Source organism: Oryx dammah, unplaced genomic scaffold (genome assembly GCF_014754425.2).
Source record: "Oryx dammah isolate SB20612 unplaced genomic scaffold, SCBI_Odam_1.1 HiC_scaffold_4, whole genome shotgun sequence".
NCBI lineage: Eukaryota > Metazoa > Chordata > Mammalia > Artiodactyla > Bovidae > Oryx > Oryx dammah.
The window spans coordinates 28792529-28817590 of NW_024070188.1; the positions used below are offsets into that span (position 1 = coordinate 28792529).

The 25062-nt window shown below is 43.0% G+C and overlaps 1 protein-coding gene across 4 annotated transcripts in view; it reads right to left on the reverse strand.

Moving 5' to 3' along the window:
• ARMC2 (armadillo repeat containing 2) overlaps positions 1 to 25062 on the reverse strand; it is a 209483-nt gene that overhangs the window by 171268 nt on the left and 13153 nt on the right. For all 4 annotated transcript variants that reach the window (XM_040238546.1, XM_040238544.1, XM_040238543.1 and 1 more), the window contains exons 4-6: positions 21290 to 21461; positions 14428 to 14632; positions 874 to 950 (exon numbers count right to left, since the gene is read on the reverse strand). In XM_040238546.1, coding sequence (XP_040094480.1) covers positions 874 to 950; positions 14428 to 14632; positions 21290 to 21461 — 454 coding nt within the window. The remainder of the gene's footprint in view (positions 1 to 873; positions 951 to 14427; positions 14633 to 21289; positions 21462 to 25062) is intronic.

Genomic DNA, 25062 nt, shown 5'->3' on the forward strand with positions numbered 1-25062 from the left:
AATATTTTTTGAATTATTAGCTTGGTTTCATAAAAGTTCATGTGCACCAAAATATTATACAAAGAAGGTAATGAACACCTGTGTGTCCACAAATAGTCTGGTCAAATATTAACTGTATTTTCATTCTCTTCATTTCAAAGAGATAAACATTATAGATATTGTTAATGCCCTCTGTGTGCCTCCCCCAACCATCCCCCTCCCCAAGGGTTACCACCATGCTAAACTGAATGGGTATTTTTATCACATCTACCACATAGATCTGTATCCATAACAACACATGCCTTTGTTTTTGCAGCTAATTTTTTTCATGTGATGCTATGTTTATATTCATTTCATTCAATATTATAAATGTACTCCAGCTCATTTTTCTAACTGCTATATCCCATTGCACGAATATATTCTGTAGCATTTCTAGCCTGTGATTTACATTGTTACATATTTTCTCAAACAGTTTTAAAGCCTCAAAGGGCTGGTTTGATGTAGCTAATATAGTGTCATTTAAGCAAGCCATGATTTTGACTCCTTTTCAATCAGCTTAAGAACTGTGTGAATGTCACGTTTTGCAATCTTCCAAATGCTTCTACAAAATAACTTCTGTGCAGTCATCAGTGCAGAATTATAAAATCATTTCTGTGTAGACTATAACCTGTAGATGCTTGAGGCGCTGGAGTCGAGTAAGGGTCAAGTGCTAAGACTGCTGTGAAGATAATAAAAATTTATAAAAATAAATGCTGATGTATGACCAAGCTGGCTAAAGTTCCTGGAAATTTCGGAGTGAGGCAACATCAGACATCTTTAAAGCAAAAGATTATCCTACAGATGGAGATGCTGAGGACAAGATGCTGGGGACCTCTAAGAACACAGGAGCCTCACCTGCTCTGATGTCCAGCCTGCTCTGGTCTGGGCTGCGGGAGCTTGAGGAGGCCCTCGGACGTCTCTTCCCCTGGTCTCTGTGAGGAAGATGAATACACACAGCACTCAGCACAAAAGGCAAAGCAGTTCTCTTTCTGTGTCAAGAGTAGGCTAAATACGATTTCTGAAGAAACCACAGAGAATTGCTTATGAAATGGAGTTTGGTGCTCTTACTACCTCATTTTAATCAACCTCTGATTTTCAGCTGAGATTTACCTTTTAAAGACAAGTCAGATTTGCCTTACAATACGAAATACAGTTACTAGAAACAACAACAAAATAAATCCAAAGTTTGCTTTGCAAACCAAAAAAAACTGATGAAGGATCTATACCACAAGAGGTCACTGTTACAATAAGAAAGAACTCTGCTGTGCTCGAATCAAAAAGCCTAGTGTTCAGGAGACCTCTTTCTCTCACACTCCGGTGCACACGTGCTGCCGGCAAGAAAACTGTTCCCAGTTAGATCAGATGTGCCCAGGAATCACACAGGGGCGTCAGATCTGGAACCCAGGTTTCATAATGTCCAATTCACTGCTCTTTCCACCAAATTGCTATGTCTCCAATCTCTATTTGAAAATTAATTAATATTCTACGAAAAAAATTTTAAAGAAATATTTGAAATGTTAAAAAATAGAAAATAAATTCAGGCAGTCCCCAGATGACAAGTATCTTGTGCTTCAGATGAAAATTTGGTGGCTGGCCAACAGCAGAATTATATGCTTAGGTTTTGTTTGGAAGGTTATATATAATGTAGAAATGGTCTATGAAGGACATAACTTCTCTTTAGCTAGAGCTGATGCTTAAAGTACTTACTTTTAAATATCTGTACAAAATTCCAAGGTAAAAAACACAAAACACTGAGAGATTAATAGTGCAAGTTTTACGACAAAATTTCATTTTTATCATCAAATATAATATTTGCCACAAAAATCATAAATGCACACACGTGGCCATGGTCAGCCATTAACATCCATATGTCTGTCTGTCCACTGCTCCTGCTGCCGCTGGAGTAAGATTCCCACTGAATGCTCAGTGCTGTGTCTTGGCCCTTGGCCTTGACTGCTGCCCAAGGATTAGTTTCTCCAAATATCATTTTTTCCATAAACATTTCCTTTTTTAAAAAACACTGGATTTAACATTTCCTCTTATCGTGCAATAGAGAAAAGATCAAGTTACTCTTCCCAAAGAGTCTGATTATTTAATACTCCAAAACAATTGCTTTATATTTATACATAGCAACAAAACAACAGATCTGGTAGCAAGAAGTCCTGGTCAGTCAAAGAAAGAAATGGGGATGGAATCCTTTTCGTCAACACTCAAGAGTAGAGATCCAAATGGAGATCTCAATGAAGACAGAAATAAAGGAAATCAATCTTATGAAAAGGCAAAATACCAAAACTTTGGCAGGGTGTAAGGCCAAATACGTTCCCAGACTCAGCACTCCTAGAAATAATAAGAAAATCTGAGGACCACAGAGGCAAGCCTTTCTTTTCATCATTGTCCTAACAGCTACTGAAGTCAAGCAGGATCGTTTGCACCTAACGGCCTCCCAAGTCCCTGATCTCTCCTCCCTGAGGACATGGCCATGACAAGGCTGCCCTCCTAAATACCACGTTTGTGTGTCCCCACTTGGGGGGATGCTTAAGAAGGGTCCTGCTTATCAACCATCAAACCTTGACAGTGTTGGATCCTACTGGTTCTCAAGAAGAGCTCAGAGTTGAAAGTGAAACTTTTGGTCACTCCATCCTGTCCGACTCTTTGCAACCCTATGGACTGTAGCCCACCAGGCTCCTCCATCCATGGGATTCTCCAGGCAAGGATATTGGCATGAGTAGCCATTCCCTCCTCCAGGAGATCTTCCCAACCCAGGGATTGAACCTGGGTCTCCTGCACTGCAGGTAGAGCACAGGGTTGGCCTTAGCATCCATTAACCCTCTGTGTGATCTTCACGGTGCAGTGCTTGAGGGGGTGCAGGCTCTGGATCCAAACTACCTGGGATCAAAGGGGTCCAACTCTTGTCTGCCACGTGGCCTGTGCAAGTCACTGAAACTCTTGGCCTTGGTTTCCTTTTCTTAAAATGAGGGCTATGTTTCTACTTAGCACACTGACTGCTGTGTTTGAAGAACTTAATAAAGTGTCAGTATTCTTTTGCTCTTTTGTTCTGAGTCAACAAACACTTGTCTGAGCAATCCAGTGGTGGGTGTTACTGTGATAAAGAACATGTAAGGTGTTGCCCAGAAGATGTTCAAAACCTGCTTCAAGGAACCAAAGAAGCTTTTATTTAAATGGAAAACTCTAATGGAGTCTCTAATCAAATACTAGAATGAGAAATTCAGCAGGTCATAAGGACAAGAAAAGTGCTGAGGATGGACTGATTACTGAGAGGGAGAAGTGGACCACAGGGTGGGACTTAAAGGAACAAAAGTCAAACCAACACATGACCACCCTGCTCTCAGGAGGGGAACAGCATGAGCGAAGGTGAGGAGGAGTGGGAGCAGCCTGGTGGGTAGGGCGAGTGTGGGGAGTGACTGCACAGGGCCAGTAATTTAGGAGTAAGTGTCTGCTGGGAGGTATTGGGGACAGCCACTTGAAACTTTGGGTTGAATAAACAGACTCAATTTGATGGTCAATAAGGATCTGCCCAGAGAAGGCAGTGGCACCCCACTCCAGCACTCTTGCCTGGAAAATCCCATGGATGGAGGAGCCTGGTAGGCTGCAGTCTATGGGGTTGCTAAGAGTCTGGCACGACTGAGCGACTTCACTTTCGCTTTTCATTTTCATGCATTGGAGAAGGAAATGGCAACCCACTCCAGTGTTCTTGCCTGGAGAATCCCAGGAACAGAGGAGCCTAGTAGGCTGCGGTCTATGGGGTCACACAGAGTTGAACACGGCTGAAGTGACTTAGCAGCAGCAGCAGCAAGGATCTGCCCTAGGTTCTTAAACAAGGAAATGATGAGATCTGAAGTTATGTGATGACAGTGGTATTTAGGAGACTTGGAGGGAGGTAACAAGGACTAATTCTTTGAGGGTGACGGTGGAACTGGAGAAGGAATAAATTCAAGAGACTCTCTAAGTGAAAAGTCAGTAGGATTTGGTGGTTGAATCCAGGCTGAAGAAAGACAAGAAGGCAGATGCAGAGCAACAGGACAGCAGGGCCACTATAACAGAAATGGGAAGGTCAAAGAGCAGCACAGTTTGAGGAGTAAGGCAAGTTTGTGTTTTGCCAGGTTGAGCTTCTGATGATAAATGGATCGTTGGCAAAGGAGATGTGAAAATCAGGAAAGGAGCCCTGTTAAAGGTCAAAGCAATACACCAGGATGAGAAGCATCAGAACAGTGGCTCCAAGACCAGAATCTCAGGACATGGCCTTGTCTCAGACAGTCAGGGGTAAAGAACAGAAAGGGGAGGAGGAGTCCAAAGGAAGGAGAGAGATAACATACACTCTCATGCGGTCCAGCATGTTGAGAAAGTGAGCATGATTAACAAGTCCAAGAAGATGAGGCTGGAGGAAGGACTTTCCAGTCTGGCGAGGGTGAATCTCACAGGGTTTCTGCGGCACAGTACAGCATGTGTCTCTCACAGGGCGCATGAAGCAGGGAGGGAGGCATCCAGAAAAGAAAATTCCCTCTCTGCTAAAGAAGGGAAGACTAGATGGCCTTGTACTCAAAGGAAAACCGTCTCGCTGTAACTTCTACCCACTGGTCCTGGTTCTTCTAACGAAACAAATCTTCATCCTTCTTCCTCTCGACAATCCTTCAGATATTCAGAATATGTCATGATCAGCACTTCAGTTCATCTCCTATGGCTTAAATCCTATGGTTCTGCGGCTTCTCTGGGTAAGTTTTTAACCGAAGCTTTGGCTTCCCTATCTGATATATGTGAAAGTGAAAAGTCGCATTAGTCTCTCAGTCATGTCCAACTCTTTGTGACCCCATGGACTGTAGCCCACCAGGATCCTGTCCATGGACTTCTCCAGGCAAGAGTACTGGAGTGGGTTGTCATTTCCTTCCCCGGGGCGGGCGGGGGGGGGGGGTCTTCCTGACTCAGGGATTGAACCCAGGTCTTCTGCATTGCAGGCAGATTCTTTACCGTCTGAGCCACCAGGCAATATATGAGGGGGTGGTAAATGATAGTGCCCCTCAAAGTAAGATTATTGTGAGGATTAAATGATGTGATGTGGAATCACTTAGCCCAGCTCTGGCACACAACAAGTACTCAGTTTTTACTGTTATCATGGCTGTATCAGTGATGCCATTAACAGACTCCAGTCCTTTCATCTGCTCCTCATATGATATGGTTTCAAATCACTTTACCAGCCTGTTCAGTTACTCCGAGAGTCAGTTTGTCTGGATTCCTTTTAAAGTCTGCAACCCAGTGTTGAGCTAAAGGCGTGGCCTGAGGAGCAAAGAGAAGAGATTCTAACTGATGCAGCCTAAAATTGCATGAACAGCTTTGGTGGTGACATCACGTCTTGTCTTGTCTTCCATATGCAGCTAAAGGCAGACTCCCCCATCTACACTGGACTCCTTCTCATTAAATTTCACAGTTATACTTGGCAAAGAGTTCCTGCCTATTAGATGTTTCTAGATCTTGATTCAGTCATCCAGTATAATTGTTCTTCTTCTCAGCTTTCTGTTTCATGCTGTTAAAGACCATAATTAGATTTTTTGGAATATCTTCTGATGTACCAAGAATAAAACAATTCCAGAGAATATTCCTTAAAGCTCTTTTGTGAAATCCTTCTTAAAGCCAGGATAAGGCCATTTCACTGGGATATCTTCATCTACAAATAACAGAAACCTATTTCTGACTTAAATGGTACATGGAATTAATTGGCTTGTGTGAGTGCCAGGGGGAGGTTTCAGGTTTCAGGTATGGTGTCATCAGGGCTTTGGCTCTCTTTCTGCAGTTCTCTCAGCTCTGCCCTTCCTCTCCTTTTACCTGTAATCAGGTTGCAGTCCTGAGGAAAGCAGAGTGGGAAAGGCATTCCCAGGACACCCCTCTGAAGCCCACGTTTCAGAGCAAAAACAAGGGTCTCTCTTCCCAATCATTAACAAGTCCCACCTTTCATTCTGAACCGCCAGAACCAAGCTCTGTAGACAAGGTAATGCTACATCCTGCCTGGGTTACGACTGCTCATCCACACATCAGTCATGTTGGCAACATTTACTTCTGGACCATTTATATTCCAAAGAAAGAAAAGTATATTTCTTTAAAGGTCTTCTAAAATTCACATTTTGCTATAATTCAGACAATTCTTCCCATTACTATGACTAAGGTTCTTTAGGCAGGGGTCAACAAACTTTTTCTTAAAGAGCCAAACAGTATGTATTTTATACTTTGTGGGTCAGGTGGCAAAAGAGAGGCTATTATATAGATACTCCTGTGACCATTTAAAATGTAATGATTTTTGAATGTAGGGAAAAATTTTTTCCGCTCAAGGGCTGTAAAAAATATAAACAAAATAGGTGGTTGGCCAGATCTGGCTCTAGGGCTATAGCTTGTTGACTCCTTCTTTGGAGTAATAATTTTAAAAGATATTAAGAAGTAGATAAGTGGGAAGATTTGGAATTAGGGGGGGAAATAAGCTTTTTCCATTTAGGAAATAATTACATGTGAAAATGGAGAAGAAAAATTTAAAAGATACACATGATAAAAAGAAAATTTAGCAAATTTTGAGCTAACATTTTCCTGGCCCTAAGAAGACTTTTCATGTTTAGAACTAGACTCAAGCTGTATAGATTCAAGTCAGGCAGTAAACATCTTAGGCACTGCAGTCACAGAGTCTCTATCACAACTACTCAGTTCTGGGGCTGTAGTGTGAAAGCTGCCAGAGACAGCAGATAAATGAATGGGCATGGCTGTGTTCCAATAAAACTTTATTGACAAAAACAAGTACGCTGGATTTGGCCCACGGGCCTTAGTTTGCTAGCCCCTGCTCTGCAGTCTCTTTGATTTTTTGATTGCAGTTCAAGAATGCCACCACCAAAAGGTGCTGGTCCCTGTATCATGTCTTCATAGCCTGAATCCCCAGACACACAGTTCCCAGACACTAGCACTCTATCTTAATAACTAACACTAAAATTGAATTCTACATAAATGGTTACACAGAAACAGTGAAATTAAAGAATATGATTTTAGAGGAATGGTCATAAGATCAAAATTTTGAGAAAATCCTCCAAGGTTACCATAGCTTTGAGTTGGTGGTCCAAGATTTAAAATATACATTTTCAGAGACTATGCATATATATACACTCTTGCACCTTTTCCAGTAATCACTGACTGGTTATGGTTGTCCAGTTGCTCAGATGCATCCGACTCTTTGTGACCCCGTGGACTATAGCCTGCCAGGCTCCTCTGTCCATGGGATTCTCCAGGCAAGAATACTGGAGTGGGTTATCATCTCCTTCTCCAGGGGATCTTCCCAACCCAGAGGCAAGCCCGCGTCTCCTGCATTGCAGGTGGATTCTTTACCAGAGCCTTCAGGGAAACCCAAGTGGTTATTACTCAAGTTCTGTATGTAGAAATTTGATTAGACACTGCTCTGTGGCTAATCACATTAGCTTAACTTAGGCTTAAATTCCCTTACTTAAGAGTAAAAGTCCACAGTTCCATGCTCCCCATCACCTTTTACAGCTCCAGTTTCAAGGGGTCTCACATGAAGAGCCCTGTAGCTTCTCACTATGGCAGCAACAAGTACCTCAGCACAGTGGAGAGTTGCTGGCATTTACCCTGTTCCACGGTGTTTCTGAAGAAATGATTCCACGTGGTTTGGACGATCTGCTCTCCATTTCCATGTCCCAGTGGGCTGCTCCAGCTCACACATTATCGTCTTCCCAGTGGAACGGCTACAACTGCTCTCCCCTCTCCAACTGTCCTTCATGCAGCTGCCAGCATCACTCCCTGAAAACCTCTCAGCACTCCATGTACTAGCCTAGAGCATCAGGACCCATGTGTCCACTACAACAGGCCATCTGCCTTTCTCTGAACTCACCACCAAGTCAAAACCACCCCCCCCCCGCCGTGGCTTATGCTGCTCCTGTAGCAAAGAACACAGAACCTTCCCACCCCTCTTTTGAAAATCATCCTCAAGGGGCATCCCAAACCCCACAGACGCCAGGAAACCTTCCCTGATCTCCAAGTCAGAGATAGGTTCTTGCACCTCTAAACTCCCAAGGCACTTTTTTTTCCAGTTCTTTCACTCCTCTAGCATTAATCCTTGAACAGTGCTTCTGAAACTTTCGCGTGTATTAGAATCGCTTGGATACCTTAGAAAATGCAGATTCTAATTCAGCAGGTCTGAGATCCTGCGCGTCTAATAAGCCCCCAGCTGGTGCAGTTGCTGCTGGTCCAAGAACCGCGCTTGAGCATCAGAGCCTGACACGTCAGGAAGGTCCTCATGGATGGGGATTATTTCTGTATCTCCCAACCCCACTAGTCCAGGGCTTTGCTTATCGTGAAATCCTCGTCAAATAGATGCTGTCCAAGAAGGTGGGATTCCACGAAATCATTCTGATCACGTCTGTCTTTTCCAAAGGAAACAGTTTCTCAGTCACATTTACTTAATTTCTTAAAAGAATAATGACTTCATTATGTTTGGAAAAAATGATATATTTATTATTTTTAAGGCTGGGCAATATAAGAAGTACAAAGAAGATGTAGAAAATCATCCAGGACCCCACCACCCAGAAATAAAGAGTTAATATGTGGCAAACATCATTCCAGGCATATTTTGCATATATTCAGATGAAAAGACAAAAGAATGAAAGAACAGAAGGGTGACTTGGGGGCAAGGGCAGGTAAAAGATACATATAAATGGGATTTGACACACCAATAGTATATGTGTCAATGTAATTAAAAGTATAAATTTCACTTCAATATGACAGAGAAACAGAAACTGAGGTGAAACTGAAGGAACTGTAGAGCTTCAGATGAATGGGTCTTCACAAGAGATATTAGTTTCTAAAAGATCTCTCTAAAGTTAAGGAAAGAAAGAATAAAAAGCATTAGGATGCTGAAATCACTCCTTTAACTACATATTTCAATTTCAGACCGCAGCTACTGACACAGCTATTCACTCACACTTTCTCCCAGGTACCAGATTTGGTTATTTATGCTAATATTACAATTGTCAAGGTTTCTGTTCCGTACCATCATTTTCAGAGTTGTTTAAATTCAATAGGAAAACAAAGTCAATACTCACCATGGATAATTTTATGATAGCTTCCTCGTTTCTCAGTTCTGAATTTTGACTCATCATTTTGTTGTCAAAGAGTTCTCTAGAGAGTGCATGAGTACTCTAGTCCCCCAATCCATTCACAATGAAAATGTCTCTCTGTTGCCTTTTAACTGAAGGACAACGTGGCTGGAACTCAGGACTCCATAGGCCTTACTCCAACTGTCTTCCAGCACTGAAAGAAACTCTAATAAAGCCAGAGGCAGCCAGCCTTTTTCTCTTTCTATGGGACTTGCATGTTCAGCCTGATCGCCATAGGCTGCCTTCTTGCATTTACCCACTCAATCAGCAATTACTAATGGAGTGTGTACTACATACTGGGCACTGTACTAGTGCTGAACACTGTTAGAAATGTCTTAGTGTGGATTATTCCATGTCAAATTTTGTTGGGACATGATGCGTCCTTTTGAGCTCCAGATTTGAATTTCTGTTTCAGAATGTCATCTTCTATTATGTCAATATTTTTCTTGTTCCCATCTCTTCCATTCTCAGTGGGTTGTTGTGAATATCAAATGAGTTAATATATGTACACTTGGAAGAGTGCCTGGCACTTAGTCAAAGTAAGATGGGGGAAGGGAAGAGAACTCTCCCCTTCAGGCATACAAGTGCCATACCTCTCATTTCTCTCTGTCTCTCTAATCATTTTCCTATTTTCTCATTCACTCCTCTATGTTTCATTTCCTCTAGCTTAACCACCATATCTGACTGCATTTTCAGCTGTTTTTACTTCTGATGTGGCTTTTCTCTCCATGTTTATACATTTTTCTTTCATTTCTTTTTTAAGAACTGTGAGTGTACTCTCTCTCTTCACGAGATCAAGGACTTAAAATCTCTAATTTGCATTCTTACAAGCCAACGGAGAGCTCTTTTCCCTTTTGTAAAACTCTGCTTATTCTTGGAGGGCAGTTCCTTTTGCGATCCATTTCCTTCATCTGTCTTTTGTTATGTTCATTACAAAGTTATGCTCGGTTCCATGTTCACTTTTGTCCTAGCGTTATTTATCTTGAAACAGAGCCATGGATTTGCTGAAGAATGAAAACAGTCCATGCAGGGTGAGATCTGGGGTGCTCTGTAGCTTCAACTTTTCCCTGAATGTCTATCTGAAAAGTCTGTCCTTTTTCTCAACCTGCAGCGTGTGTTCCCTTGGCTCGTACAGAATGTAGCAGGTTTCGTGACTCACAGAAAAGCCCCTTTACAGGCTGGGTTCCTTAGGTTCTAATCTATCAAACTCACTCCCACATAAACACACACACACACACACACACACACAACTGGCTGGATCACCGGAAATGAGGAGAACATGTTACCCTCAGCTGCACTTTCCCTGTGCTGTTTCACAATTCAGCTCTCTGCACTTTGGCCATGCCGCACGGCTTGTGGGATCCTAGTTCTCCGACCAGGGACTGAAACAGGACTCTGAGCAGTGAAAACATAAAGCCCTAACCACTGGACTACCGGGGGGCTCCCCACACTCTGGCTCCTGAGTGAGGTCTTGACTGTGGCTTCCCCATTTCTCCTGTGGCTTGCTCACATCCTTACATCTCTTTTCTCTAGTTAAAGACTACTGGATACATCTTTCTTAACGGAGAGATTCACTTTTAGTGAAATTTGTTTCTTGCTTTGTCTCTATTTCACAGAGTCTAGCAGGTTAACAAGACTCTTGGTTGCCATATTCCAAGCAACAAAAAACTAAAGTACCATAAGCTGTTTCCGTCAAAGTAAATAAAGGAAGGAAGAAAGATAAGGAAGGAAAGAAAAGAAAGAGGAAGGAAGGAAAGAAAGAAGAAAGGAAAGAAGGGCCAGAGAGAGAGAAAAAAGAACATATTGTGGATGTGGTGGCCTCACGCACAGCTGGATTTAGGGGCTTATATGTCATCCTTGAACTTAGTCACTGTCTCCATTCCTTGGCTCTGCTTGTTTACACGTCACTTTCTGTCAGTCACCCTCCACAGGCAATGAGATAGCCACTGTTGGCTCCAAGACTATGTCATTCTTTACAGCCTGTGAACCTTGAAGAAGAACGCTTTCCCCAAAGGCTTTGGCAGAAGTCCCAGGGAAGGATTCAACTGGCCTGGGGTAGATCATGTGCCCACCTCCGAACCAACTACTCACAGCTTTTGGTGAGTGCTGGGAGGAGACAGGGGTGAAAGGAGCACAGCTTATAGATTAGAAAACTGAGCCCTTGGAAGTGTTCAGAGGCTTGTCCAAGAACACAGAGCTGAGGACTTCCCTGATGGTGCAGTGGCTAAGACTCTGACCTCCCAATGCAAGGGGGCCAGGTTCAATCCCTGGTCAGGGAACTAGATCTCATGTGCCTCAACTAAGAGTTCCCATGCCGCAGCTAAAGAACTGGCGTGCTGCAATGACAACTTGGCACAGCCAAGTAAATAAATTTTTTAAAATATATTTTTTTAAAAGAGATCATACAGCTGAATCAAGTGGCTGAGAGAGAACTGATTCTGAACCCACAGATTCTGATCCCCAAAGAGTTCTTAACCCTCCACAAGTAACTGCTCTTGGACTTTCCTCCTAAAAATCACATTTCCAAACCACAAGAAGTTGAACAATATTTACACAGAAACTCTTAGAAGGTTTTTAAAAGCAGATGTATAAAAGGGTTCATCAGATAGAACCACTGGATAGATGATGGAGATACACACACACACACACGTATTTTGAAGAAAACTATTTTCAAAACATATAGCAACATAAAGCAAGAGAAGATGGGGTGTTGCTGATTGCAGGCCTGCCAAACTTGGAATCCTCACATGGACACACAGGCTGTCACTGATTGGCACATGGTTTGAAGATGACAGTTCAGTGAGGGCTGGAGAGTGCTTTTCTCGCCTGGAAAGTTAAACAGTGCCCACTTCCCCACCCCCAACCTGTTTGCAAAGATGCCTTGTCTAGCAAGTTCTTTTTCCATCACGACCAACATAAAGTTAAACTCCAGTCCATCCTAGGTCTGAGTTTGTTCTAAATTAAGGGTTTCCCTAAAATCAACACAGTTTCACCGAATTAAGCTACTCCTTTCCCTCGCTAGGCCATGAAGCACCGGCATGAAGGTGGCGGCTCCCACGCCAGATCAGCAGCAAAGACCCTGTGCGGAGCCTGACCTCCCTTCCTCCGCCCTCAACCCCCTGTCAGCTCCAGTTATGCAATCCCTTTTCTCCCTTCTCCAGCCAGCTCAGCTCACTGACAAGAGTCTTCATTTCCTACTTTCTGTTCTAAACATGAAAACATGTTAATTGAGGGTAGGGCTTTAGCATCAAGACTGGGAATACTCCACTGCACAGCAAAGATCATTTCTTGGAATTATTTGCTTAAATGTTTACCAGAAACAACCATCAAGTGTTCCAGATTGATTCACGAATGCAATTAATGAAAGAACTGCTAAGAGTTTCCATTTTCTGGTTTGTTTTAATCCTACTGTATAAAAAAAAATTTTTTTTGGCACCACCTCAACAAAAATCCCATCCAATGATTAAAGGGGGTAAAGAATCATAAAGCCAAAATGTTACTGGAAATTAAACCTGCCAGGGTGTATGACAAATCCAGGGCAGACACAATTCACTGAACAATGCAAAAGACATCCTAACAAAGCGAAAAGAAAGCAACCAGTGCTGCTGCCCAGCACCTCCTAATTCTGGACCATCAGGAAGAAGCGCCACCAGTCCCTAACTGATTTCTCCTCTGCTGTGTGTGAGATAAAAATATGTAACTGAAAATGCCTTTGCTGTCCCAGACTGAGGAATAAATACCGAACCCTTGCTACATTATTCCACAACATTTGAAGGCTTGCAAAAGAAGAAAAGAAAAACAGCTCTTGTCTGGTTTTTCCTAGTCAACTTTAATTACTGTAAGGGTGGGTGCAGCAAGATAAATGTTTCCGTTTCAGTTCAGTGCTGAAAGAAACACAAGTTCTCCTGCTGCCTTTTATGTTTAAGCTCTGAGGTTCACAGCCTATTCTTATTCACCAACTGGAAAAGACTTGTTGCAATGGCCAGTTTGATGTTTTGTGCTCAACTCCCAAAGTCCCAATTTGAAGTCCTTCTCTTCCACTTAAGGAGACATTTCATTTTTCCTTTAATTTAAAAAAATGTTCTGAATGCAAAGCGACATTACAAGGACTACTAGGTTGCCTAATATAAAGTCTGTGTGTGCAACGCTCTGCGGGCTGTGTCAGCAGACAAGGTCAGTTCAGCTAAACTAACTAACTGCCAAGCAGCCAGTAGGGGTGGAGGCAGTTCTAAGCACACAGCATGTGTGCAAGCCAAAGTCAGACCCGAATCTAAAGTAAGGGCAACAAGCACTTGGTCTTAAAATGGCCCATGGAATTTAATCTTGTTAAGCAAATCCTAACTGGGCAGTTGTTCACAATGACCCAATGGAAAATCATAGAAAAATATCTCTGAGTGACCCTGTCCAGTTCAAGACCTCCTGCCTATCTTAGCACCACTACTGGCTGGGACACCACTACTGGCTGGGACTGGAAACCACAGCCTGCTCTCTTTCCCACCCTGGTTCCCCAGTTATTCAAGGCTTCCTTAGGAAAACACCAGTAAAAGAATTCACAAAGTGAACATTTCTCTACAAATCCTTAATATGGTAGGAAAATTGCTAGAAAACCATATCTAGGAACATGGTGTGAACTTAGGGGTTCTTACACAGGTAGTGGGTGGTGAAAGGGTCAACACAGACTGCAGTGGGAAAAAAAAGCCTTCTCCAGGAATGTGGTATAAAACAGAGTAACTCCCAATCGTTCATTTTATGAGGGATTAGTAAGGAGGTATTACAGATAAGAGAAATCCACAAGACTCTCCTGTTTTAACTTTAGTTTGCAAAATAAACATTTTAATCCAAGTTTCTCCTGGAAAATAAGATAAATCAAGTTTGGTGGAGTCCACAAGAGTGAACTAACCTAAAGGGAGGTAGTGAGAAATTCCAGGCCGGGCAAGAATCCCACATAACACAAACAAGTCATCACTCAAGGGCTGGCTGGAACAGCCCAAATAAAGCAGAGACTTCGGTCTGACAGCCCTATCAAAGCAGCATTTTGGCAGGTACGAATAAATGTTTTCCTGAGGAGTAAAGAGGGAGATGTAAAATCAACCCCATTCAGCCCTGAGAAGAAACCTCTCCTGCTCATGCATCATAAATTTAAAATTTGTTTATATAAAAGGGAAAAATGCAAATCAATCATCTACATAACGGAGAGAACAAACTGGTAAATGACACAGTTGCTCTGACCTGGAAATTAAGTGAAAAGAATACTGACCCTCCACTTCTGAGATGAAATGGCAAGGACGTCGCCCCTTTCAACATTTCTTGCTCCGTGATTTTACTGAAGTCTCCATCATATGTTAGCTGAAGTGGGTGACTCTTTAAGTTGCCAGTGGCCTTTGATTCTGTTAAGTAAATCCCATTTATTTTCACCACAGAGTCCCTTGTCATAACTGTTTCTTCGGATACCACTCTCTTTGCTGTAATAACCAAGGAAATATTTTGTCATTTATTTTAGGCTTCACCGTCTTTCAATATTTTTTTTAATCCAAGAATTTATACAATTTAAAAATTATACATTACTTATAATTGAGTCTGGAATTGTATGGACAAAATCTCCCTGAACAGCTTTACTTAATAACAGTATATCAATATTGGCTCATCTAGTGTAACAAAAGCTTTCCACTAAGGCAAGATGTTAAATAATAGGGGAAATGAGATGGAGGGTGTGGGAATTCTCTGTACTTGCTATTCACTTTGGCTATAAAATGAAACCTAAAACTGCTCTAAAAAATAAAATCTATTCATTAAAAAAATCTCCCTGAATGCATACAAGACCTCATCACTAATTCAGGCATGACATCATCAATTCAGCAGGTAAAAATTAATAGATCTTAGCTCTATTAGCTTAGAGTTCTGTTGCTGTTCAGTTGTTCCGTGTCCGACTCTTTGTGGCCCCATGAACTACAGTATGCCAGGCTTTCCCTGTCTTTCACTGTAGGCAAATACTCAAATTTAGGTTTATGAACTACCTAGTCCACATAAATACCTCTGTGTCCCATAGCAATGCTTCTTCCTGGATTTGATCATGCTGGAACATTTTCATTCAGAAATATCAAGTGTTTTCTTGATGTCAGGCACTGTCCTAAGCACTTGGGGTGCGTTAGTGACAAGCAAAGATCCCTGCCCTCACAGAGCTTACATCCTTACAGTACGCCTGTTTACACAACAGACAATAAGTAACAGACCATAATAAGTGAAGTATATAAGAGGGTAGGTGCTATGGCAAAAAGCAAAAGCAGAAACGTGGAGAAGGGGAAGAGGGGATTGGGGTTGGGAATGGGGGCAGAGAGCAAATTTTAACAGGTGGGTATGGTAGGCAAACCCTAACTTGGGGGGGGGGGCATCGAGTTGTCAGATGACGAGGGGCTGTGTTTCCAGCGCAGGGACCTGGAGGTGCAGACACCCAAAGGCGGGAGTGTGTCTGGGGCCCTCAGAGGACAGCATAAGTGGCGTGTGTGGCAGGGTGGGGAGGAGAAAGCTGGTCAGAGGACCAGGAGCTGGCTCGTAGGGGCCCAGCAGACCATTTCCCAGCAGGGATAGAGGAGGGCACCTGAACAGTTGGAAGGCTTTCTCAAGAGAAATAAAAGTTGCAAAAAAAAAAGACATTCAGTCTCTGAACTGAAACATCTACTGTGTTTACAGTGGCAAGATCCTTAGATTTAAAATATAACACTGTTTCTTCCTCAGCAAATTGACATTAGGAATAGCTGACCCATGATGCTGCTACTCAACTCTAGTTCGTGATAACATATGTTTTTCAAAGGGGCAAGGAGGATGAGCTATTTCTCATACAGAAGTAGTTTTGCAAGCTTTTCCAAAATGACTCAAGGTTTCCTTTTCTGTGCTTGAACCATCAAACCAATAAAAACCAACAATAACAAAACCACCTCGTCTGCTCCTCTGACTAAGCTCTCTCTGTGCTTTCAAAACACTGAATTTTATAGCAGAGAGGAACTTTAAAGATTGGCTAGTCTAGCCTTCATTTTTCAGATGAGAAAACTGAGAACCCAAAAGGTGATCAGTCCAAGGTCACAGAGCAGGTTTAAGGAGAGCTAGGAGGTATGGCAGGGAGAGGGCAGGCTTGGCATTCTATCAGACTTGGGGTCAGGTACAAGCTGTGGGATGCAGGCAGCTCCCTCAGCTTCTCTCCTCTTTCTCAGTGGTCCCCACCTCTAGGAGACGTGGTGAGAATTAAGTGGTCTGGCCTGGTAAAATGACTTCCGTAGAGCTAGCACACTCAACACCCAGAAGTCGTGGTCATTATTATTCATGGAACCCAAGAATCCGGATTGCTAGTCCAGGGCTCTCTCCATAGCACCACACATCCTTAAACATCTTGAGGACTGAATTACAAAGCACATACTTCATTTCAGATTACAAAGCATTTTTAGCCTGGTCCCTGTATTTTAGTATTCGTTTCTTTCACTTGTTCGCTCTATAAATATTCATGAAGCACGCGCTGCCATGTGCCAGATGCTCAGTGGCTGGTGGTCTAGGGTTGAAGTGAGAAGTCCCAGCCGCTATGGAGCTTCTGTTCTAGAGGGGAAAACGCAACCCCCCTTGAAGACGGAGGAGCGGTAGCCTCTGTTTTCACAGTCGAGGAGGGGCCGGTCAGTTAGCACGACAGCAAAGAGCAGCCGGGGCTCACTCTTAACTCTGCCTGAGGGCCACCATTTGACCAAGCCTGAGTGACGAAGCTCTGGCAAATACATGCAGCATGCTGTACTCATTTTGTAGTAGATCATAGGTACATTTCAAAAGGATTCAACAATCAGTAGCCTTACCATGAAAATAAGAACTGTCCTGTTTCGGGATATTTCTTTGGCACTTACTGCAGACTACACCCTGTTTCAGGCTCCTGGGCTTCAAACAGAGAAACCCCCTTTTCCACTCAGTCTAGTAGGGGAAAACAGACAGACAGATCTGTCCAGAGAGAGATGCAGAGTGTGTGGTCTGCACCAGGTAAGGAGGAGTGTACGGAGAGTTCTGAGGGGTTGGAGTTGCTCAGGGAAAGATTACAGAGAAGGTGGAGCCTGAAAAGCATTCCAAAGGGTTAGCAGAAGCCCCACCCCCCTACCCCCACCCCCACACAAAAAAATAGTTCTGAGACAAAGGAGCAAAGATCTGGGATGAGAGCTGGCTTCAAGTGGGTTCAAGCTGGACCGTCAAGCTGGGCCCCAGGCTTACAAGGGCCTCACACTTGGCTTAATGCTTTGCTGTTGCCATTGTGAAATTCTAAAGAATTTTTGAACAAAGAGCTCCACATTTTCTCATTTTTCTCTGGGTCCAACAAATTATATAGCAGAGCCTGCACAAAGCTCAAAACAGCAGGATGGGTAAAGGGAACTGCAAGGGTTCCATACTGCTGGTGCACAGACCAGGGGTGGGGAGCGGGTGGGCGGGCAAAAGAGAGGACTGAGAAGGGCCTGGAATGTGAGGCTGGGGCAGAGCTGTGCACACTGGAGGGGGAAGACTTCACCCGTGAACCACAAGTCAGTCAACTGCAGCCCCACCAAACTTGGCCTACCACCTGCAACTATGTAGCATGCAAGCTAAGAATGGCTTTTATGTTTGGATGATTGATCAGAAAAAAAAAATCAAAAGAAGAGTATTTTGTAACATGTGAAAATTATATGAAACTTCAAATTTCACTGGTCAGTCTACGGTTGCTTTCCCACTGCATTGGCAGAGTTGAGAAGGTTGACCAGAAGATTCTGAGGCCTGCAAGGTTTAAAATATTCACTTGTTGGCCCTTCACAGAAAAGTTTGCCAACTTCTGTGCTAGGCCACTGGTTCCCAAAGACACAGTCCATAGCCAGGCAGGTCTGGGAAATGCTGGGCTAAAGTAAAACTAAGCAGGCGACTTCACCAGATGGCCTTCCCCATCCTGTAATTGCTCACGCGCACTGCAACCGAGCACAGGACCTTTACTCCAAGGAAAAGTTGCATTTTTGCCAAAAGTGTTCCCTGGAACTCAGTTTGGCAACCACTCCTTTAGACACAGCAAGGGCTCTCTGAAGGGTTTTCAGCAAGAAGACAAAGCAATCTGATTTTTATTTGCTTCCTGACCTCTTGTTCCTTATGGCACACTGAGAGAAAGTCATCATTTTTCCAGTCCACCAGGGTAGAAGGACAAGGCTGCTGCTCACAGCCATGTCTGGGTGGGCACTCAGTGTGATCAGGCTCTGACACCTCCAAGGGCCAAGGGTTCCAATGCTGACCCACCTGCAACCCCCTAGCAAGCTGAAGGTGGAGCAAGATAGGAGCGCTAAAGGACCAGGGATAGGGTGAGAGGTGATAAACGTGGCGTGGCGTCAGTGGGATGGAGAACACAGACTCTGGGGACATTCAGGAAGCCCATGCAGGACGCCTGTCTGGGATGGCTAAGATACAAGGGCTGTGAGAAGGTGGAACCTACTCGGAGGTCTCCATCTAGCTGGAGTAACCGGAGCAACACGGTCACCTTCAGCCGAAACCTCTATCTGAACAGAAGAGATTACACTGCTGGCCCCATGAACATGACTATACACATCTCTTCTCTCATTTTCCTCAATCAGGAATTTCAAATCCGCCACCACACACCCCCCCCCCCAGCTCTGCTGGGGGAGTTGTCAGCTACTAACGACTTCATACCAGGGGAAGGGACACACCCTCTGGCCCTGTCTGCACAGCAGCCTTTACAGCCTGTTTCCCAACAAAAGATACCTTTTCTTAAACAATAGGGATTCTGAGACAAGCCCGGGGAGCGCTTGTACAAAGGACAGGGAGTCCAAGCCTGGAGCGTTAGAACACTTTTTAACATTGGATGATGTGCGCTTTCAAAAAGACAATGACTTTTTACTGCCGTTGTTTCCCGGGTGTTGACGCAGACCTCAGGGTTGGCGGGAATGGTGAAGGGGGCAACTGCCCACAGGGTGGATGGAAGAACCCAGACAAAGACATGCTTCAGCCAGTAGGGAAATATCCACCTCTCCTGGTACCTTCACACTACATGGAAACAGCTCAGCAAGCAGCCAGGTTTTCAAGTGCGAGCCACCAAGAGTTAAATGTGTGTGGCGTTTGGGTTCAGAAGCAAAAACGTCGCATAAACAACAGCTCTGCCCTCCTGTTTACAGGAAGTGGACCTGTTCCTATCTGAGTCTGACCTCACTCCGCACCGTGTGGCTGCCGGAGCCCATCCCCTCTCAACTTGGCTCCCATAAGTACCAACCCTTTCTGATGTAATTGGTCTGATGGGGGCCTTGGTGGAGTAACATCTGAAAAGTTCCTCGGTGACTCTAAAAGTGCAGCGACTATTGAGAAACAGAAGCCCGATGATGTCTCTCCCTTGCTTAAATCCTGTCTTGGCCTCTCACTGCAGCAAGGATAAAGCCCTGGCCACGTCCTCCCACTGGCCTGGCCCTGAATGGCTCAGGAACCTCAGTTCCCTCCCACTTCTGGCCACACAGGCCTCGGGGTCCACCAGCCAAACTTGTGCCCCCCTCCAGCCTTACTGCCCCTTCAGCCTGGGCAATGTGCTCACAGATTTCTACCTGGCTATCTTCTTATCGTTATTCACATTTCAACTCAGACACCACCTCTTCAGGGACACCTTCCAGAGTTGACACAATTCCTTCTCCCAGTCACTCCCCATCCCAGATCCAGCTTATCTTCTTCTTAGCACTCATCAGAGCCTCATTATCTTATCTCTGGGTTTTCCTGTTTACTGTCTATCTCCCCTTTGAGGGCAAGACTGTTGGCCTAAACTGGTACCTGGCGGCTAGTAGGTGCTCAATAAATAGCCAGTGGCCTATTAGAAAAGTAACAAATGGGGACAATGAGGTAACGCAGAATGCCTAATTACATACCTTTTACAACATCGAGCAGTGGCCCGCACACCCTGCGCTCCTGCCTTTTCCTTTCTCCGTGATTCTATCTCTTCGGCTGTGTCAGGGACCATAGGGACCAGACAGGAAAGTGAGTGCAGTGGGCTGGGGAGACCTGGGAACTGCAGGTCACACACCAGGCTAATGGGGGTGAGGGCTGCTTGCATAAACAGTCATGCATCTAGAGTCCTCAGTGAGATCTTCTACATTTATGCTCACGACTAGTTTGAGAAAAGGCTTATATGTCAAACAAGTAGGATGCTTAGGGAGTGGCTTCTACTGGAACTTCTGCGATCGTCTGCAGAGTGTCTCCTCTCTGTGAGTGTAAACCTGCCCACTCTTCATCAATCCTTGTTGATGGAAGGACGGCTGGTTCTGTCAGCCCCAGCTAAAGTGGATTTTCAACTTTCAGGAAATGTATAATATGGTGTGATTTTAGTAATGAGAAATGTATAATATGGTGTAAGCATGATGTATAGTAAATTTATAATATGATACTGAACACACATATGAGGCTGAAGTGAAATCCTTAAAGACATACTAACGTTCACTGTCTGCAATGGGCTCTGATATTTTCCATTCTATTTTATCCTACTTTATATTGTTTTAAATGCTTGTGTGATCCACTAAATTGATTGTCATCCCACTAATGGAGCATTTGCTACAGTCTGAAAAACTCTTAGTATGCTCTGGACAAGGGGTGATTCCCATTATCGGGACGTTCCTTAGAATCTGAGGTTTTTAGCTTCTCTGTTTACAGGTTTAAGACACCCGCCAACATTTCTGGGGCTGTAGGAAAAGTCCCATTCAAGTTGTGCTTCTAATTTTCATAGGGGATCAGAAAGGTATTTTCATGAGTGTACATTATATAAATCTTGACTATGCCTAATGAAATGAACAACTTTTGGAATTCTAATTTAGAAATTACTTCCAATGTAGGTGAACTCATTCACTAAAAAAAACACTTATCCTAAGATTCTTTTTCTACCAAGTAACATTAAAAAAAAAACCAAAACCTAATATTTTGGTATTCTTTATAAACACCCAGAAAAATATACAAATAATGTTTCTTAACCAGCTTTTGCACGATACTAAGTCTTAGTTAACGTAAAAAATCATATAAACATAGTTCCTGTGTGTAAATTCAAGAAACACGCTTGCCCCCAGGTTTTAAAGTATATTACATTTTAAAGGTTTTAAAGACCTTACACTGAGTGGGAAGAAGGGTCCTGGCTGGCAGAAGAGCACCCTGGGAGGCTGCCCTGAATAAACGCGCCCGGGCACTGCTTATTCTTCTAATCTTCACCGGGTCCACTGGGGGTTTAGGAAAGGAAAGGCAGAAATCTTCCACTGTGTCAGGAGATGCTGGAGCTTTCGGTTTCTGGAAAGAGATTTTTTTTAAATGACTGGCATGAGCTTCTGTCTTAAATGAGACTCATCACCCAGAGCTGACCCTGACGCTTCCAGAGGAGTGCACGGCTTCCAACAGGGCTTCTCCCCAGCCCCTGATGCTAGATCTCAATGCATCAGGTATATGACACTTTTTCATTGCTTTTGTCAGTTATATTGTATTAAATACTCTACTGTCCTGCTTGGTATATTAAAAAAAGAAAAAAAGGTTTACCCATGCCAAACAAATCTGATTAAGAGACTATAAAATACAGTATAGTACGTTTAACCTACTTTGGAAATCTTTGTGTTCGATCTGATTCAGTTCAGAAAACACATACTGGGCAACCAAGAACTATGTGGAATATAAATACGACCTTTATATATTTTGGACTACACAAAAGTAGTTTTTAATAATATAAAAGTTTTTAAAATAATTTAGGCTAATAAATCACAAAAGAGCAAGCAGTAGTCTTGGACTTACGATATGTGTTATTTTCTACATCTTAAAAATTCTAAATGTCCATATAGTAAAAGCTATGGTTTTTCCAGTAGTCACGTACGGATATGAAAGTTGGACCATAAAGAAGATTGAAAAACAAAGAATTGATGCTTTCGAATTGTGGTTCTGGAGAAGAGAAGTCCCTTGGACAGCAAGGAGACCAAACCAGTCAATCCTAAAGGAAGTCAACCCTGAATATTCACTGGAAGGACTGATGCTGAAGCTCCAATAGTTTGGTCACCTGATGCAAAGACCCAACTCACTGGAAAAGACTCTGATGCTGGGAAAGCCTGAGGGCAGGAGGAGAAGGGGGCGACAGCGGACGAGATGGTTGGATGGCATCATCGACTCAGTGAACATGAGTTTGAGCAAACTCCAAGAGATAGTGAAGGACAGGGAAGCCTGGCGTGCTGCAGTCCATGGGGTTGCAGAGTCGGACACAACTGAGTGACTGAACAGCAACAACCATTAGAAAAGGGACATTAGGGGCAAAGTTCCAGTTCCCTAAAGACCTGCACCAATCACTACGCCACCCAGAGCACCTTCGGCTCTAACCTGCAGATGGCAGTGACCTCTGACCCACCCTGGGGCCACATCCTCAGAGGCCTGGACCCCCACTTGAAGTGCTGCCCGGTGTCCCTCCTTCCTCCCACTCTATCTGGATTATCTGTCTATGAAAGAGCAATCTTATGGCAGCAGATGCTTCCAGCTCTCTAGTCAAAAATAATCAAGTTAAAGTTCCTAAAATCACTTACATAATAAAGTGACTCTCAATCCAACAGATTAATCAACAAATTCTTTTTAAAAATCCAGTGTGAAGTTCAACTCAGATAATTTGGAAAACGGGTGAGCTCATTTATCGTATGACACATCATTTGAAACGCTGGTTTTCTCATATACATTAATAGGCTAGACATCTTTATCAGAGTTCTCTTAAAAAGTTTCTTATTTCAATAATGAAGACATTTTTCAAAAAATTTTTTACATCCTCTATTCATTTGCAACCGTAATCAGTTCATAAACCAGACCCCTCCCTAAAAAAATCAGTTTTATGACTATAGAGATACATTCTTCTAAACAGAGTTAGAAAAAAACAAATAATCAGCATAATAGGCAGGATGAGTCACTGACTGGGATCAAACCCACTTACTAGTTATGTGAACTTGGGCAGGCCATATACTTCTATGAGCTTGTCCATCTATCAAATGGAGTCAGTAGCCCCCTTTTTGCAGGGACACTCAAGTATAAACAAGTCCTGTTATGGAGGCTTGAAAAATGCTAGCTCCCTTCCTATGTAAGCTGCTCACCCTTTATGTATGTACCATATTTAGTTCCAAGTTACTTTTAAGTCTCAAAAGCTAAGGCCATAGACCCTGATGCAACCTTGCTAGAAAACAGATCCCGAATCCAGAGGGGTCTATTTTGAAGGAGACAACACTCATCTGTCTTTATAAATTATGTTATATTTAACAGTCCCTTCACTTTTTAGTCTCCTTAATTTGCTGCAAATAATTCATGTGACTTAAATCATGAAACTAATAGTAAAAACAAATCTAAGAGTATGATATAGGAAAATAAGTGCTTTACATGTAATTATGAAAGATGAAATACATAAGGATAATCTCAATACTGAATGTCGATTCAAGGTTTTCTTATCTCAAAATGTCTGTGCTCTGCAGGTGCCTTGAATCTGAAACAAAGATTGAGAAGTCTGTAAAATAGTAATGCAGATAAAGTAAATGGCTGATGTTACAGATTCTTTAACTATTAGAAATGTTTGGGGGTACTAAATAAAAGATCTTATAAAACAGAAAATATGGTTTTGCAACGTGAATTTCTACCCCAAAAGAATAATCTAATTATGTCTGGATGGCAAGATAAATCCCTTTAACTGCTCCTTGATAAAAGGTATCATTTTCCTAGTGAAAAATTAGCCATTGTTTGTATAATAAAACTTAGTTCCATTTTACTACTGACCTTTACTAAATTATTCATCCCATTTAAACATATATCTCTTTGGACTACTTCAAATATAAACTGATATGTGTGAAGCATTTTTAGTTCTCCAAGGGAAAATGAAACAAGCCACCAGTTTCTATATCACACCAGGTTCTACAAAATGTCCTTTAACCTTGTGGAGCAAAATGGCTGTTTTGAAGCACAACAGTAAAATTTTTTCTTGTAAAATTCACTTTATTTTAGAGTACAGAGAATGCTGCAAGTGGGTTTAAATCTTCACTTAAAAACTCCACTTCCCTCAGGTTCTGTGCCAAGATACTAGCCAGTGATGGGGGTACAACCAAAATACTGAGAAAGTCAGATTTTAAGATCTGTCCTGGATGAGAAAATTGCTAGAGACCCTGAAGACCAAAAGACTACTGTCATACAACAATACAATCAAAGAGGACAAATGTCTAGGACATTTAAGGCATCTGGCTGGCCTTAACTCTCATCCAAGCATGGGGGCAAGGGAGCCTTAACTACGTTCTGACCTAGCTCCTCCAGATTACCAGCTGGGAAGGTGAAGTCCCACTCTACATGAAGACTAGAAAAGGGGGTCCAAGACCTCCAACCTCAGGAAGTCACCATGATTTTATTTGCACAGCCACGGCACCCGCACGCGCATACCTCACCCACCCCCAACCCCTCTTGGAAGTCCCAAAGCGAGTACATATTAAAAATTCTCCCAAGGACATAGCCTTTGGACGTGGCAATTGTAGGTGCATTTCTATTACTATGATTTTCTCCACAGGTCCTCTGGGCTCCTCTGTCACTCTCAGCATGCGACTCACTGCAGTAATGTCACCATTTGTTTCAGAAATAGTGAAAGAAAAACACTGTATGACATTCTCATTCTGCACTTTCTTACCCTGGATCTCCCATAGGGACATATGGGCTCCTAAGTCACTTTCTCTTTAAAATATGTATTCAGTTTTGTTCTAATTGTTAAATACTATAAAAGATATGAATGCTCCCCTGGTGGCTCAGACGGTCAAGAATCTGCCTGCAATGTGGGAGACCTGGGTTCCATCCCTGGGTTTGGAAGATCCCATGGAGGAGGGCACGCTACCCACTCCAGTATTCTTGCTTG